At 46.0% G+C, this 17,806-nt stretch overlaps 1 protein-coding gene across 4 annotated transcripts in view; it reads left to right on the forward strand.

Moving 5' to 3' along the window:
• Positions 1 to 17,806, forward strand: part of Plb1 (phospholipase B1) — a 138,999-nt gene that overhangs the window by 22,335 nt on the left and 98,858 nt on the right. For 3 of the 4 annotated variants that reach the window (XR_002377944.1, XM_021162761.1, XM_021162762.1), the window contains exons 3-7: positions 7,458 to 7,519; positions 8,734 to 8,806; positions 9,381 to 9,439; positions 15,291 to 15,337; positions 15,844 to 15,887. Coding sequence is in view for 3 of the 4 variants with exons in the window: in XM_021162761.1 (XP_021018420.1) it covers positions 7,458 to 7,519; positions 8,734 to 8,806; positions 9,381 to 9,439; positions 15,291 to 15,337; positions 15,844 to 15,887 (285 nt within the window). In the remaining variant the exon portion in view is untranslated. The other variant, XM_021162763.1, reaches the window with a different exon arrangement.

Consider the following 17,806-nt stretch of genomic DNA (forward strand, 5'->3'; position numbering starts at 1 on the left):
TCACGGGAAAGGCAGAGCACATGGGGTGGGAAACTACCCCAGCGCATGTGCAGATGGTTTGTTTACTACTTAGAACACAGGTGTCAGTGCCATCTTATAATGGCGAATGTGAGGACGGCTCCTTACAAAGGGGTGCAAAGGAGGGAAGGCACGCACGTCCAGTCTGGGGCAAGGTGCAGCCCTCTGCCAAGTGGGCTGGTTGGGTTGGAGCCTGGTGTCCTTAGAGAATGAGACACCTAGCGCTCTCCCACCGAGCTTTGTCCTAGCCTCTGACCAGGAGCATTGGTGGACTCTGGATAGGGCCAATGTGGTTCTCCTGACTTCAGCTGCCATTTACTCTTGTATGGGAGGCTCTTTTCTCTCTTGTGGAGGCCCACCCCCATCTCTGGGAGGAGACCTTACTGATGGAGATACCCTAAGCCCCCCCCCCCCACACACACTTCCTTGAGATTCATCTCCTCTTGGGGCCCCCTTACCATCAGTCTTTCCCCACCAACACCACCATTTACCTTTGAGAGATCTCCGTGGCCTTTTCTGTTCTGGCCCTAATAGCTGGCCCTGATGCAAAACAAAGTCAAGAAAAATGCATAGGCCAAGGGCAAAACAGCCAGTCACCCGTGAACATGCCCTATCCCGGGAGCACACTCCCAAGAGTGAAGGTTATGTGATGTTGGAAGGGGTGGGCCTAAGAAGATTGAGGAAATGGGAAGATGTACTGGTCTCCACCCCAAGCAGGTGGTGGAGTCTTCCTTTGGCCATTGACATTAGACACTGAACATTTAGACAACATTGGTCTGGGACTTTACAAATCATCTCTGATGACTTTCATGGCTCATCAGACTAGAGGTTGTATCTCCCCTTGTAGAATGAGATTGTTCACTCTTTGGCCAGCCTGATGGTAAACCCACCCTGACTGTAAGGGAGTTAAAAATTATGGTCTTTTAGGCCCCAGGACACATTTCCATATGGTGACAACTCAGGGACAGGAGTGTTAGATTTCTTGTTGTTGTGACAAAATATGGACAAGAAACAATCTAAGGGGGGAAATTTGTTTAGACTCGTGTTTTGAGATGGTGAGATCCATCATGGGGAAGAGAGCATTGATAGCAACAAGAGCGTGTGGCTTGGCTTCCTCCCATTTCTGTGGACCTGGAAATGGAGAGCTCTGTCTTGAAGTAAGGTAAGCTTGAACTCTCCCTGCTCTCCTTCCCACAAGCTGCCTACTTCCTCCAACTAGGCCCCACCTCCTAAAGGTTCTGGAACCTCTTTTGACCATCGGCCCCCCAACTGAGGACCAAGTATTCACACACAGCAGCCTAAGGCACAATTTACATCCAAATCATAACCCACACAATAAACTTCTTATGTCCATTCAAAAGGCCTGTGGCCTCAGACTCAAAGAGAACTGAAAGCCATACACTCTTCTGCTAGTATCTTATTGGGTGTCTTTAGCAAGTTTACTAACACATTAGACCACAGCTTCCCGGGGCAACAAACAAGGTAATTGAAGAAGCTTACCCCCTCCACTATCCTAGAATTCAGAGACAAATACCCAGAAGTCAGTCCTATCAGTCTCTTTGAACTTCATTGTCACCTTCTACTGACTGGCATGAGGCTGCTCACATACCACGCTGACAAAAGGGTGTCTGTGCTGCCGAGCATGCCTGGAATTCTGAGGTGGAAGCCCCAGTCAGGTGTGACTTGGAGTTTTCTGACTCAGCATGCACAGCTGGTCACAGAGAATATCTGCTCACAGGCCACCACAACATTCTATAAGTCATGTGTATGAATGAGACTTGCCAATCACGCCCTCAGAGCAAAGCATCACTCAGAAGATTTGCTTAGAGACTGCAGTACAACTCAGGCCTGCACATCCATCGATTGTCTGGCCTCTGAGTCTATAAACAATGAGGTTCTCAAACTGTGGGTGGAGTATCAGAAAAAAAATTATGATTGGGGGTCTCCACAACATGAGGAACTCTATTAAAGGGTCACAGCATTTTGAAGGCCTAGAGGATTGTAAATGCTGCCTCTAGAGTTGCCGTGAGGATATTACCCTTTACAAAGAACACAAGAATTTAATGCACCCCACAGCATGACCTCAGTTCCACCTCTGTTGCTCTTGACCTTCCTCCCTGCAGTCCGGGGCCCTGCCTCTCTTCCATCCAGGAAGGTGATCTTTGCTCAACGCACAGCTCTTGCCCACACAGCATTTTCCTGTTCTTTGATCCTCACAGAAACTCCAGGAAGAAAGCGAGGAAGCCAGGCTCATTCCCATTTCATAGATGAGGAAGTCAAGAGACAGCGAGTTTGAATGCATGGTGATCAAAGTCACCAGATGGGGCTATTTTTCCTCAAGGAAGGGATGGATTGTGGGATATTGTGCTGTGAAGTCTGCAAATTAGAGTGTGTATCCTGCTTTAATTTGGAAAAAATAATAAAAAAAAATTACTCCACCTACCTGTGGCCAGTTTCTAGATTAGCACCAATGGTTTGTCTTGTAGAGTCAGGTTCTTGACTTAGAAGAATGTGTGTGCTGCCCAAGGGACTTCTGTAGTGGATGCCTAAGATCCATGCAGTCCAATGCAGCCTGGAGTTTTTGGAAGGGGAGGGGCAGTGTCTAGACATCGGGAGCAGTAGAGAGATGCTGAAAGGAGGGTCTCGGAGGGAGCCTCTGTGCACTGCACCTCATCCAGGCCTGCTGCCAGAATGGATCCCTTTTGGTTTGCAGCCCCAAAGGTTGCAGCTCTGATTGGGGCAACTGATCTCTGCCAGGCCTGTGCCTCGGGGCACACGTAAGTGGTTTTCTCCCTCACTTCCAGCAGGGTGGAAAGATACGTGGTTTTTTCCCTGACTGACCTTACTGAGGTGGGAGTTTTTCAGGGACCCAGGAGTCGCTGACAGATCCACCAGACTGATGGTAAACAACTTTCCAGAAGGGAAACAGTCCCTCGAGACCCCACAGCTGGAGGCCAGTGATGTTGCAAGTGCTTTGATGGTTTCTGCCACAGGCACTGGGGGAGCACAGACAGAATTTTCTTTCCACATACCTGATAGAAAGCAAAGAAGCAGAACGAGTGAACGAGTTCCAAGTGCCCCACAAGAGTCGGTGGGGACAGGACAAAGGGCTGTAATTTTCCATGAGGATTGAGACTGTCTCAATCCAAGGCACAGCCTCTCTGACATCCAAAGTAGTCATCCTGGAGACGTTCTCATCGGGTTGAAAATGCAGGCCCTAGAGCCTTTAGCTGCATGGGTGATCTTAGGCTACAGAAACTGGGAGTAGCTGAAGGATTATCCATGTGAGCAACTCCCTGATGCTGATCATGCCAATCACAGTGACGTGTTGCTGCATTTCTTCTGCATGTGTCGTCCACTACACATAAAAATGTATTTACTTATGGGGCTGGGCAGATGGCTCAGTGGTTAAGAGCACTTGCTGGCTGGTCTTCCGGGGGACCTTGGTTTGATTTCCAGTGCTCACATGGTGGTTCACAACTCTCTGTAACTCCAGTTCTAGGGCATCTGATGCCTTCTCCTTGGCCTCTATAGGTACCAGGCATGCATGTGGTGCACAGGCAGGCATGCAGACAAAACACCCATGCAAAAAAAAAAAAAAAAAAAAAAAAAAAAAAAAAAAAAAAAAAAAAAAAACAGACTCCCAAATATTCAAATTTATGTTTGTTCATTGATAATTTCATGTGTACATAATGTATTTAGCCATATTCCTCCCCATTTCCATCTCTCACTCCACCTTCCACTTCCACTAAACTCCCTTTTACTAACTAATCTTTCTACTCTAATGTCTGCTTTGGTCTTGTGACCCACTGACTTTAAATATGGTTCTTTGGTGAGCGGAGAGTTGGGGGAAGGGAGCTTTGTAGAAGAGCATGGGTCATGCTTTACCAAGGTCTGCACCACTGAAGAATGATCCCCCTTCCCCAGCAGCCATTACCTGCTCACTTTTTGCCAAATTAAAGCAGGATACACACTCTAATTTGCACATTTCCTTGAAGTCTGTCAGAAGCACAATATCCCACAATCCATCCCTTCCTTGAGGAAGAATAGCCCCATCTGGTGACTTTGATCACCATGCATTCAAACTCGCTAGAAGAGGAGTAAAGCCTCGAGAGTCCATATTACAGCTGTTCAAGGCTGGCATTACCATGCCCATCTTACAGATGAGGAAACTAAGACTTGGGAAAGCTGACAAGACTCAGGATCTCTTAACCCTGTCTGAGACCCAAGCTTCTTGGACCAGGATTCTGGACAGTCTATTCTTGTTTGGCTATCTGTAGCTAGTCTACCAAGGGACAGCCTGCATTCCTATTCTGGTCCTGGTTTGGGAGCTGGAAGCTGTGTTCTTGGTTTGGGAGCTGCCTGGCAACATCAGCTCTCCCCACATCCAACCCTGAAGATGTTAAGAGTAATCTCTTAAGCCGGGCGTGGTGGCGCACGCCTTTAATCCCAGCACTCGGGAGGCAGAGGCAGGCGGATTTCTGAGTTCNCAAGGCCAGCCTGGTCTACAAAGTGAGTGCCAGGACAGCCAGGGCTACACAGAGAAACCCTGTCTCGAAAAACAAACAAACAAACAAACAAAAAAAAAAAAAAAAAGAGTAATCTCTTAAGCTCCTCTTCATCTTTTACTTCTAGTCTTCCCTTTGTGCTTGAATGGAATACCTGCCTATTTATGTCTCAAGGCACCGTCTGCTTTGGGTTCTTCTCTCTCCTTCCTCCCCTCTTTTAGATGCAATGTTTTTACTTTCAGGTCTCCCACCCACCCTGAGAAGACTAGTCCTGATCATTAGAGGTCCACACTCCTATTTCACCTGGATGACCTCTCTTCAGGGCCAGTGGAAATCATGGATTAGTTGGCAAACTAGGGACATGGGTGAGATCCGGCCAAATCCAGCTTGTTGTCTATTTTTTGTGCAACTTATGAGCTAAAAATCATTTTTACACCTTGGAGGAGCACCCAGCAACTCCAGCACTGCTTTTGAAAAGATTACAATTTTCTACCAGATTGTTTGTCTCTTTGACAAAGATTTGGTTGACTATATTTTCCTGAGCTTCTCTGGTCTCTATTCTGCTCTGATGATCTATCTATTCCTTTGATAGGACCACACTGTCATAATTACAGTACTCTACAGTAAGGTTTGACATTGTGTTGAATTGGTCCTCAGGGTTGTGTGAACTATGTGAGGTCCTTTGCGTCTCCATGGAACCTTTAGAATCAGTTTGCTGATCCCCACGAAGAGTTCTATACTTTTATATGGTTCTGAAGACTAAAAGGGAGAAAAGCACCTTACCACACATGAGAAGTGTGTAGGGTAGAAACTGTAGTCTCTGCAGATGAAGTTAATGCATTTGTGCACTGCTTGTGGCTGCTTTCACAGTATTAAAATCATGAATAGAATGGAATGGTCATGTCAGTGAAGAGACCTTAGGGTCTACAGAACCTAAAATATGGATGATCTGACTTTTATAGACAGCATTTGTGAGACCTAGTCTAGGTCTTGGGCATGTGTCTTCTACTCAATTTGTTGCTTCCAAATGTGACCCATGTAGCTAGGTGAGCTAGGCTACCTGTTTTGAGTCTCTCTGCCACCATTTGCTAGCTGTGTCCACTTAAATATAACTTGAACCTTTTGGATCTCACTTTGCTGCATATAAGGTGAGATTGTGATGCTTATCTCATAGAATATAAGGATTAAAGCAATTACTTTATGTTAATGTTCTGAATACATAGGAGCTATATAGAAGCAATGCCTACCACTTAGATTAACATTTGCTCTCCTGGCCTGGGAATAACATAAGCTGAATGATCTCAACTCTCTGCCCTGCTAACTCATCTCTTTCAGCACTGTAGTAACAGTCTTTAAAATCCTCTCTTCAAGGCTGGTCATGACTCCTGGTTACCCACGGCTTAGCCTGACGTTTGCAGCTTTCAAGTCCAGCTGCCTCCATTTCTCTGTCACCCAGTTCTTTCTTGCCCTCCAGTCACAGCCCCGGGGTCCCAGCTTTTTTCAGCACTTCATGCTTGGCCACACCTCATTGATTTCCTACCATAGGGCTGCTCAGAAAATGGGCTTCTGGGATCTTGGAGAGCCAATGAGCTCTGGAGATGGGTTGTAGGCATTGTTCTTGGAAACTGACGGTCCCTCCAGGGGTGGGGACTGGAAATATACTGCTTCTCCTTCATGCCTCTCTAGATAAATTATTCTCTGGGTCAAAAAGTAAAATTGCAGAAGAAGACTGGGGTGGAAAATTAGTCTAGTTCTGTCTCTCAAGTAACGTTTGCCTTTCCCAGTGTCTGCTGCTCTTCAGATGTACTGTGCACACTGGGCAGAGAGCTGGGGGAAGGACCATCAAGAGGAAGCAAGGGATCTCATTCCAGGATCAAGTATCAAGCAAAAATGTACTGCGGAGCTGCTGAGGCAGATGTCAAGATTGTGTTACAATAGGAAAAATACGTAGAGGCCAGCATAGTGGCACATAGCTTTAATTTCAGTATTCAGAGATGGAGGCTGGCAGATCTCCGTGAGTTGGATGCCAGCCTGGTCTATGTAGGGAGCTCCAGGCCAGCCAAAGCTATATAGTAAGTTCCAGGCGATCAAGGGCTATATAGCCAGAAGTATGCTGGGATGATGGGTGTGTCTCCGTGGTCTACCCACCTGTCTTGTCTTTTCTTTTGTCTTGTACTTAGCACAGTCATAGCCAGTTACCCTGTGTCAATACCCTTCATTGCATTCTAGTGCCATGTGTCTTTCCTGCTTTGTCCTAGATCTCCAAACAATGGCAGCTATCGGTCCAACATTAAGATCCTGAGAAATTCTTGGCAAGGAAGCAGTATAGCAATCTGATAATGTGCTCATGCAGAATATGGGGTGATAGCTTATCTTAGACAATACTTCTGTACCTTGACCTAGGAATTATTCTACCATGATAGAATGTATTAATGGCATCATGTTATCCCAAACTGTGATAGCTAGAGAAATGAAATATGTGCTTCTCTGCGATAAAGGACATTACTAATCTGAGAATGTAGATAATTGGGCTTGGGGGGAAGGATGTAAAGTTTGGGTAAGAGTTAAGTTCAACTTTAAAACCATCTCAATGGTGCTGGCAGATTTGTCTGTTTGGGCTAAGTGCAGTCTTCAGAGCCTACATAAAAACGCTGAGAATGGCAGCACACTTGTCAGCCTAGTGCTGGGAGGCAGAGTTGGGAAGACCCCAGGGGGCTTGCTAGCCAACCAATCTACTGAGATGGATGAGCTCTGGGTTCAGTGAGAGATTCTGTCTCACAAAATAAGGTGGAGAATGATTGGGGAAGACACCATTGGCCAACATGCAGGTGTGCGCACGCGCACATACACACACACACACACAAATACACATGTACACATGTAAAAATTGAACTGAACTATTTCTAAACTTGCTTGTGTGTTTATTTTTAGGGCCCTCCCAAATCCATGGCTCTTCTGGAGAGACCACATTGGCATGGCAGTCCCAGCAAGTGGTAAGAGTTTTGCCCTAGTGGGAGGTGTGTGTGTGTATGTGTGTGTGTAGGGGGTAGGCTCTCTTTTAGTGAAAAAAAAATCTAGATTTCTGAGCAAGTTGGTGGCCCCTAATTAAGGCCTTAGCAGAATGGGCCAAAGGAGCCCCTAGGCCCGCCAGGCTGCCTGGCAGAACGTTACCATGGCTCCTGAAATTTGGGGCTCATCATCCTTACAGATGGATGGGTAGTTCCCAGAAGTGCCCTGCCAGCATTATAAATGGGTGTGTTATCATTGTGAACCTTGAAGCAGATGTTGTAAGTTATCCGAAGGCATCTGGGTGAGGTCTTCCCAGAAGGTCCACAAGATAAGAGATGAGAGTAAGTGTAGGACATCTCTTCCTGTAATCAGTAATTCACGAGAAATTAACTTATGCTTGTGAGATACGGCAGGGCTTCATGCACTGCCTACCAATCCTGCCAGGATCTCTTGCACTTCCCGTGTCCCAAAGCCTGCTGTGTTATTCCGACAAAGAAGCCCCTCTGGATTCCTGTCACCCATACCCAGAGAGGCCAGTGCTGCCCGAAAAACTTGCATACTGGCCACCATGTCTTCCCTCTACTCCCAGTGACCCATTTGCTCTCAAGACACATCAGTCTGGAGGAGACACAGGAGGCCCCTGAATTCATGTTTACCCAGTTTCTAGCAGCAAGTATGCAGATGTCTCACGTTCTTTCTTGTGTCAGAATAACAGAGGGACACTTGCTAATAAAAATAAATGAGGTGCTGAATTTTTATTTTTACATTTAGTCTCAATAAACTAGGTCCTTTGATTGTTTCTTCTTTTAAAATTGGAATAAAAAACCCATAACAAACATTAATATTGACACCACGTGAGCAGCGTTGGGAATGCTGCTGTTGGGCACCAATGGCTGACCTCCAAAAGACTCCGTCATCCCACGAGTTCGGTTTTATTCTCCTTCATCATCTGCCTTCCCTCTCCTCCACACTATTCCAAGCTGTGCACGTGCCACGTGCTAAAATCCTCTTTAAGATACACGTGTCCTCACTCGTCAGGGGGACCTGAGTATGGAAGTTAGGAAAATGTGACCGTGTGCAAGTGTTGCTTCTGGATTTTGAGCCTAGGTAGCCAAGGGCTAGGTTGTCTCTATGCCAATTGTTTTAGCAGGCAGTACTTCTGTACATGGAAACTGATGCTTTGTGTGTTTGATTTCAGTTTTGGACCCTGAAGAATTTTCCATTCCCTTGCAAGCCAAAGAAGTTAGAATTGAGTGTGCTTTCTGAGTCAGGTATGTGCCCTCTGGCCATGAACAGGAAAGGCTCTGTGGCCAACAGAGGCTCTACCTCCATCTCTACTCTACCTCTTGGTCATTCCTTTCTCCCTTAGCCCTTCACCATACTGACTCAGCGGTTCTCAACCTAAGGGTGAGGATCCTGTATATCAGATATTTACATTGATTCATAACGTAGAAAATTAGTTATGAAGTATCAACGAAGATAACGTTATAGTTGAGGGTCACCATGACATGAGGAACTGTATTAAAGGGCCGCAGCATTAGGATGTTGAGAACCATTGGTCTCTTTCTTCCTTGGTTATTTCTGTAGAGGGACAGCAACAACACCACACTTAAGGGTAAAGATGCATGGGGACAACCTTGACTCCCTCGAGGGATAAAATGCCCTGGGAATTGTGAGTCAGGAGCTGTCACACATGTGGCTTCTCCACCCCTGCCATGTAGCCACATTGGCCTTTCTAGTCATCCCCACTGTAGGGTGTGGGTCTTCTCTGTGTAGCCCCATAGGGCATTCTCTGCCTACCTTGTGGTAGATCTGACCTTGCCCTACGGACTCTTATCTTCACAGTTCACACTCTGAGACCCTCAGACATTAAACTCGTGGCAGCCATCGGCAACCCAGAAACTGTAAGTATTTCATGTGCTTGACTCAGGAGACCATTTGGTACTGGTGACACCATGAATAAGGTCCTGATGGCTTGGCATAATGTTCCATTGGAGGCCAGGCATGGTGGCACAAACTTGTAGTCTGAGCACTTGGGATGTGGGGGCAGAAGGATCAAAAGTTCCAGGTCATCTTCAGCTTCATAATGATGTGAATGCTGGCCTGGGCTGTGGGAATCTATTTATTGAAAACAGTGTTCCATTTGGGAGAAAGCATTGTATGCGACAAAGACATGCTAAAATCTTAGAGGATCTAATTTTTTAAACATCAAATGAATGCCTAGGATCACCTCAGGAAAGGGAATGCTTGAAGTTTCTCATTAATAAGTTAAATCCACTGGCAAGAATTGCCCTGAATCTTGCCAAAAGGTTTAAGATTTGTTAAGTTTTCTCCAAGGTACTTACTTTTATTGAGCATATTCCCTTTATATCTTTTATCTCTTAATACTTACATTATCTCTTTCTATTTCTCACCTCTCTTTCTGCCGTTAGTCACCCTTGATCCCCTGGGCTCCCTTCTACTTTCATTTCATATATTCATTCATGATTTTATGTATCTATAGGAGATACAGGAACCTCAAATGAGAGAAAGCGTGTGGCATTTGTCTTGCTGAGATTGACCTAAGTCACTCAGTAGGGTTGCCTTCAATCGCTTCCATTTTTCTTTCAACAACATGACTTGATTCTTGGCTAAAAAACAAAACGAAACAAAACCAAACCAAACCAAAAACATTCCACTATGTATATACACCGTTGCTCTGATGTCAGACACCTAGGCTGGCCCCATAATTTAACTGTTGTGAATGAGGCTGCAAGAAACAGTGATCTGTAAGTGTTTGGGACGCATTCACTTTGAATCCTTTGGGTACATACTCAGGAGTTGATGTGGCTGGGCCATACAGAAGACTTATCTTTAGTTTTCAAGAAGTTTCCATACTGAATTTCATAGCCATTTCTCAGAATTAGTAAAGGAACCTTCTTTTAAGCCTTGCATTTATAAGATAGAGGAAATTCTGTGTCTGCTTTGTCTTTTTTTTTTTAATACACTGAGGGGCTGGAGTATTGGTCCAGTGGCTAGGAGCATGTGTTGGTCTTGCAGAGGATCCAGGTTCAATTCCCGGCACCCACAAGGCAGCTTACAACCATGTGTAACACCAGTCCTAGGGAACTGGGCATCCTCTCCTGACCCCTGACTTTGATGGGCACTGGGTCATCACAGTGATGCACAGACATACATGCAGCAAACACTCACAAAGTAATTTTAAAAACACATTGACTTTAATCAAAATGCATAATTGTGGTAAATATGAATTTATACAACTTGCCATTTTAGTCATTTAAATCTTCATTTATAATGTCTAATACAATGTAAATACAGGAAGCAGTGACAAAATGTCCACACCCAGCAGGGACACAGCCCTGTGGCTTCCTCACTTCTCTTCCCCTCTTCCTTACTGCGCCCACTATCCTCTTATAATTACCCCCTCCATATATCATGTGTTCTGTTGCTTCCCTCCCCACTTTCTCTAGTTTTCAGGCTACTCTCTAGTTTTCCTCCTGGACATAAGGAAGCTACACTTTGCCACAGAAACACTCACATATCTATGTTTAAGCAACGATGCACACAATAGTAGGGAAATGGAAGCAGCCTAGCTGTCCATCATCATGTGAGCAGGTGATAAACACGTGCTACAAATGCACCACGGGACTTTACTCAGTCACAAAGAAAAATAAAAATGTGAGATCTTCAGGAAAGTGATAGATGGAATTGGAAAATACTAAATGAAATGTCCCGGGCCTGTAAAACAAATAGTGTGTCTTCTCCCATAATGCAGATCCTAGCTTCCATCTGATGCATTTTTAAGTGTGCACATAGTAACATGTATGACCAGTCTCCAAAACAGCCTTCATCTTACAAAACCAAAACTCTTCACTCATGAAGTAACAACTCACCTTGTGTTTTCCTAGCCCACAAAAACCACATTTCCACTTTTGGTTTCTGTGAGTTTAACTAGAGACTTAACATCCTTGAAATCATGTAGTATCTGTCTCTATGTAAATAGCTTGTTTTGCTCGACATGATTTCCTCCTGTGCCAGATGCTTCCTTTTTTATGGGTGACTAATATTCCACTGTATGCGTGGACATACCACACTCTGTTTATCTCTTCACACATGAACATGAGGTTGTGCCACTTTTTGGCTAGTGCCAATCCTGTGAAAAACACTAAATACAAATAATCGGCTCGAGGTCCTACTTCCATTCTTTTGGAAAGACACCTTGAGATATAATTCCACGACTATCACCCTTTTCATCTTTTTTAAAGAAGTTGAACGTGATGATGCATACTTGTAATTCTAATTTAGGAAGCTGAGGCAGGATCAAAGTAGATCTGAGTCCAGCCTGGGCTAGATAACAAGTTCCAGGCCAGGCTGAGATATGCAGTGCTATTTTGTCTAAAAACCATTCTCCTTTTAAGGATGTGTTGTATTGGTTTTCATAGAGGCTACACAATTCACATTCCCATCCGCAAGGCGTTTCTCCATATTCTCTTCTATGTGGGCCTGGCCTTTAAGAGCTGAGCCATTTCTCCACCCCTCCCCATAGTCTCAATACTTATTTTCCTGTTTTTGTTTGATGCTGTTTTTGGGGGGGTTTAAATATTTCTTTTGTAGACTTTATTTTATGTGTACATGTCTGAGTGTATGTAGCTACCATGAGAATGACTTCAGAAACAGAAGAGAAAAATCAGATCACTTGGAGCTAGAGTTACATTGTGGTTGTGAGCCAGCCAGTATGGCTGCCGGGAACCCAACACAGGCCCTCTCTGGAAGAGCAGCCAGTGCTCTTAACCAGACCCATGATTGCATCTTTCCAGACCCATGTTTGCTTGCTCTTTAGCAGGCACGAGGCTACATCTCATTGTGGTTTTGGCTTTAATGTTTCTAAGGATTAGTAGTGGTAGGTACTGTCTTAGTTGGGGTTTTACTGCTGTGAGCAGACACCATGACCAAGGCAACTCTTATAAAGGACATTTATTTGGGGCTGGCGTACAAGTTCAGAGGTTCAGTCCATTATCATCAAGGCAGGAGTCCCAGAGCTATCCTATGCCTTTTACACTTGAGTCAGGAAGCTCTCCCCTTCCCTCCAGGCTCTTCCTGCCTGCACTCCCTCACGCACAGCCTCCCTCACGCACAGCTCAACCCACTCAGCTATGGCAGAACAAGGCCACCCATAGCTCCTGAGATTCCCAAGTCTCTGTGTCTACTCCTCTTGAACAACTGTCCTCTCTGGAAGTTGCCCTGCCAGGCTCAGCTTGGACAGTGTGTGACATCTGCCAGATCCAGAGCCTTCTCTAGTCATAGTCACAGTCTAGCAGCTGTGAATGACATGAACTGGGGAAATGACTGGGGCCATAGAAGTGGGTGGAGATGCAGTAGAGATGCAGGCTTAACTTTAGGAAATAGCCTTGGCCCTGGCCAACAGAGCTTTCCCTTGTGATTATGTTGATGGGGGAGAGGAGGCTCACCACAGGAGCAATGTCAAAGCGGGGACTAGGAAGCAGAGAGCAGAGATCTCCTACGTTACACACTGAAGCCCACTTCCTGGGGGGACTCCCTGGTTCCTTCACTCTCCATGGGATCATGTTCTAACCCTAAAGCTCTGGTGGCCTTGTACCTTCTAGCTTCATTTTGAGATAGAGTTTCCACTCATAAATGGTGACATTGTCTGCCCTCATTCCCTCCCCGCTTCCTGGGTGGGAGTCGGGGCCACAGAGACAGAACAAGCTTAGACAGGATGACTCCATTAGTCCACAGTCAGGTCCTTCTGCTTTCAGGATGAGATTTGAAGGCCCAGCTCCCGTAGGCCACCCTTTTCTCTCTGCCTGCCTGAGAGCCAGATGTTACTCAACTAGGTGTACCATAAGCAAACATACATACACACACACACCACACATGCCACACACACACACCACACCACACATACCACACACCACACACACACACACACACACACACACACACACGTACACACACCACACATCACACACACCATACACACACACCGCACACAACACGCAAACACACACATACCACACACACCATAAACACACACCATACACCACACACCATACACCACACCACACACACACACACACACACCAGGAGATTGCACATTTGAAGTCTTCAAGGCTGAAATTTTTGCTTTGAGTTTCTGGAGTCTCTGAAATGAAGACATGCTCACTAATTTGGGATTCTCTAAAAACTAGTTAGCAGTTTTAGATTTGTATTCTTTCAATCTGAAATAAGATATGCAAACATTTACAAAATTTATTTTCAAAAGCCCCTGCAATTACATATTCCATACAAGAAAACTCTAAGTGTACAGGGTGAAAAAGAAGGAAAAGATCCATTCATGTCTTGTGCCATGAGAAAGAACACTGGCCATTCTCATGGCTTCTGAGACCTCCCACATGAGCTTACCCATCTCCTGGCCTGCTTTCTCTCTTCCTTCCTTCTTCCTTTTCTTGACTACCACCTCTCCTATGGGGCAAGATATGTTGTCCATCAGCCAGTTACAGAAGAAACAAATTTGTGGTCCTAAAATACTGAGCATCTTTAGTTCAATCAGCCACCAACATTGAAACCAGGAGGTTTCAAACATTCGTGTTTCAAGTATGTGAACTATAAGGTCTCGAAACTAGGTTCCCTGACCCTCAGGCAACTATATGCTCAAGCTGGCAGGCAGTGTCCCAACTTGCAGGACTAAAGAGGTCCACTCCCCCCGACTGCCTAACCCACAGCTCCGTGTCACAACCCCTGGCACACATAGTCTAGTGTTTTTTGTTCAACTTGTTACTTCTCCTGGAAGACTGACCTTCGGAAGTCCCTCTTACTGGCAAATCAGAGACTTTGCCCCCAAGGGAGGAGAATTTTATGGTCAGCCTATGCTCCCTAGAGAGCTTTAAAATAGTGACCCATTTGTGTGGGCTTAGAGCTTAGGAGCTAGGATAGCTGTGCTCATTAAAGCACCCTGGGCTAGGATGAGGACATAACTATCTACATGTTGCCACTCTTATCTGTTACCTTCTAGTTACCGACTAATTACCTTTTAGTTACCTACTAATCACCTTCTAGTTACCTACTAGTTACCTTATAGTAAACTTGACAGACCTAACCTTAAACACATCTAAACTTTGTGTGTGTTTGTGTGTTTGAAACTATGAAAATGCGAATAATAACTAATAGTTGTGGGTGCTTTCAGTGTCTTGGCCACAGCTCCAAGTCTCCCTGGGATAGGATGAAATTATCTTCCTTTCTGTACCATGAAAAACAACAAGCATTAACCTGCATTATCCAGTATTTCATCAAGGGGAAACCAAATTCATTCGTTAAGAAAAATACGTATTTGTTCAACGTTCACCGAGAACTTGTAACATGCCAGGCATTGAATGAGGTCAAAGAAATACAGCCAAATGCAAACAGATGAGAACAGCTGCCTATGATGGCTCTCACATTCTAGTCAAAGAGAGAGCAGTCACCCTTAGATGACGGACGGTTTTACTTTGTAAGTCAATCTTCTGATTCTGTGTAGAATATAGCGTGACTTCCATTATGTTTAAATCAATGCCCTGAAGAAAGCTGTCAGCCACTCTGTTATGATGGTCTGGCAGACAAGCTGTGGGGAAGCAGGGGGTGCTTTCCTCGACATAAAGTGAGCAAGGTGGACTTGGTCTTCTATAGACTCGTAGCTTCCCTGCCTTGTGCTGGTTACCCCTGACTGACTTACTCACACCAAGTATCTATCTTTTCCAGCCTCTAGCCCCTGGGTCTGGCACGATCAACATGGAGAAACCTCAAAGGTAAGGTACCCATCCTGGTACACAGCTAGCAGAGACACGCCACACACTCCCTCTGCTAGCTCCTTGCTTGATTGACGGGGGACACCAAGGACCAGAGAGTTCAAAGTCTTTGCTTAAGGGTTGGGGGACAGCAGTGACCAGAACCACTTCCTGCCTCCCTCATCCTCCCAGAACCTATGACTCCTGTGGCTCCTCTGGGTGAATGAGAGAGAAGTGGGAAAGACCAGAGAGATGGAACCCCTGTGAGTGCACAGGGCCCCCTCCCTCTGCTCCTGGGGGCCTTGCAGGGTTTGGACTGGAGTCATTTTACCTGGACTCAGTGTCCTCTTCAGCTTTGGGAAGGACTAGAGAGCTTGGGAAGAAGATCCTGAGGGAACTGTTTATCCTTCCATACCCCCAGAGCAAGGATAAGCCAAAGCTTGTTATGAAATGGCCCACGATGGCCAAGGAAAAGGCTCCTGTGCACAACAAACGTAGTCTGATCCTTGTGTGCTCGCTTCTTACAGCATCAAGAACAAACCACAGGATGTATGCATGGGAATCATGACAGGTGAGTCATGCATGGGAATCATGACAGGTGAGTCCTGGGTTTCCAGCCAGACTCCAAATTGTCCCCACCCCCTGGGACGCAGCAGATGCTTTGTTAATAAAGAAGATGCACTTTATTGCTTCATTGCATCACTGGTGACTGGGAAGACGGGAAGGCGTGCTAGGGAGACATAAGGGAGGCAGGGGATAGAAGGTCACATGTCCTGAATAGAAAGCATGAGAAACATACAGGGTAAGGGGGACCTGAAAAGACCAGACCAAAGCCTATAAGATCTTGTTCCTGTATGACTACCTCAGAGGTGGATTCATGGCACTTACCTGAGAAAAATGTCCTGGATCCTTCCGCCTGTCCAAGAGGAAGACCCAAGCCTAAATGCTACTGAGCTAGTCTGAGTAGAGTCTCCCATCCACTGCTTGTGAGATGAGCTGGCAAGGCTCAGCTGCCACCCTGCCGGTGATGAGCAGGGGGTGGCTGGTGCCCTATCAGTTGGACTTAGAAATTGACACGAAGGGCTTGTGATGTATTTAGTTCTTAGAAAGGACAGGGATGAGGAACCTGCCCCCTTTGCTCATGTTCCAGTGAGGAAGGCTGAGGTGACTATCCAGCGCTCCCATCACCTGGTAAGGGGCTACTGAGGATTAGGGTTGTAGGAGGGTCTCCTAGGCAGGAGTCAGAGTGGTCACTGACTTGGTGGCTGTCACAGCTCTGTTGAAGCCTAGACTTGGTCCTGTTCAAATGGTAGAGGAAGCGATATGCGGTGATTAATGCGGGGATGCCTGAGGATGCTCTTTGCACCTGGAGCCTCCAGGACCACTCTGTTTCTTTGCCTGGCTTTTTTGCCTCTCTCCCTCCTCCTCAGCCCGCCATGTCTAATCACAATCAGGAATCCCAACTGAGCAGAAGTGACAGGGAGGGCAGATCTTGCCCCTGAAGCCCTTGGCATCAGGACTTCTGAAGCTGAGGGTGCCCTGAGTGGGGAGGAATACATAATGGCTGGCAGCCGTTACTGACAGCTGAGGCAGGAGTTCCACAGAGAAAGTGGTCCAGGGATGTCCAGCCCCATTCAGTGTATGATGGGGTTGACCCAGGCTCAGCTCTTGCACCCTCCGACTGAGTTTTAGAATACTCTAGTGACCTCTACATCAAGCCACACCCTTTCCATCTATGAAGCCATTTTGCAAATGGAAAAACTGTTGAAAATAGATAAACCGACTTTTTCCAAGGTTGTGCATTCAGTAAGTAGCAGAGTCCCTGGAAACACGGGGCATCTCTGCCCTTATGCCTTGCCTTTTGTTCTGTCCCCTACAACCAGAGAACCCCAAGACTAAGCAACGATAGACCAAGACCCCAGGAGATGAGACAACTTGATAGGCAAAGTTTTGAGAAATGTTTTAAGGGAAATTTTGATCACTTTTACTTTGGAAAGCAGTTCTCCCAGTGACTTCCTACCATGACTTAGAATGCGTGTATCCTCAGCAGCCTTTAGCAAGTATCCTCACAGGAGGGGTGAAGTGCTCCCCACATGCACACTTGCACACAAGCACATAGGCACACATGCACATAAGCACACGTGCACATACGCACACGTGCACACCATTCGCATCACGTTGAACTGAGTGCAAAGATCTTCATTTCCCACCCACGGGCCTGGGATCCTGCAAGCTTGTCACAGACGAGAAAACCTCGCTCATGTGTGAGGGGTCAGGATGGCAACCCTGAACGGTAAAGTTAGGTGACCATCTGTGATCACGAAGCGAAGCAACTGGTCCCTTGGCTTCCAGCCCAGCTCTCCTCTCTCTCCCTGCCTGTTATCAGCAGGTGTGTTCCTCCATAGAGAATTCTCCTGAAGCTGTCTGGATTTTGCTTCCATAAACCCTGGGGTTCTTTGAGGATGGGGCAAGAAGAAGGGGGAGAAAGAG

This window comes from Mus caroli, chromosome 5 (assembly GCF_900094665.2).
Source record: "Mus caroli chromosome 5, CAROLI_EIJ_v1.1, whole genome shotgun sequence".
NCBI lineage: Eukaryota > Metazoa > Chordata > Mammalia > Rodentia > Muridae > Mus > Mus caroli.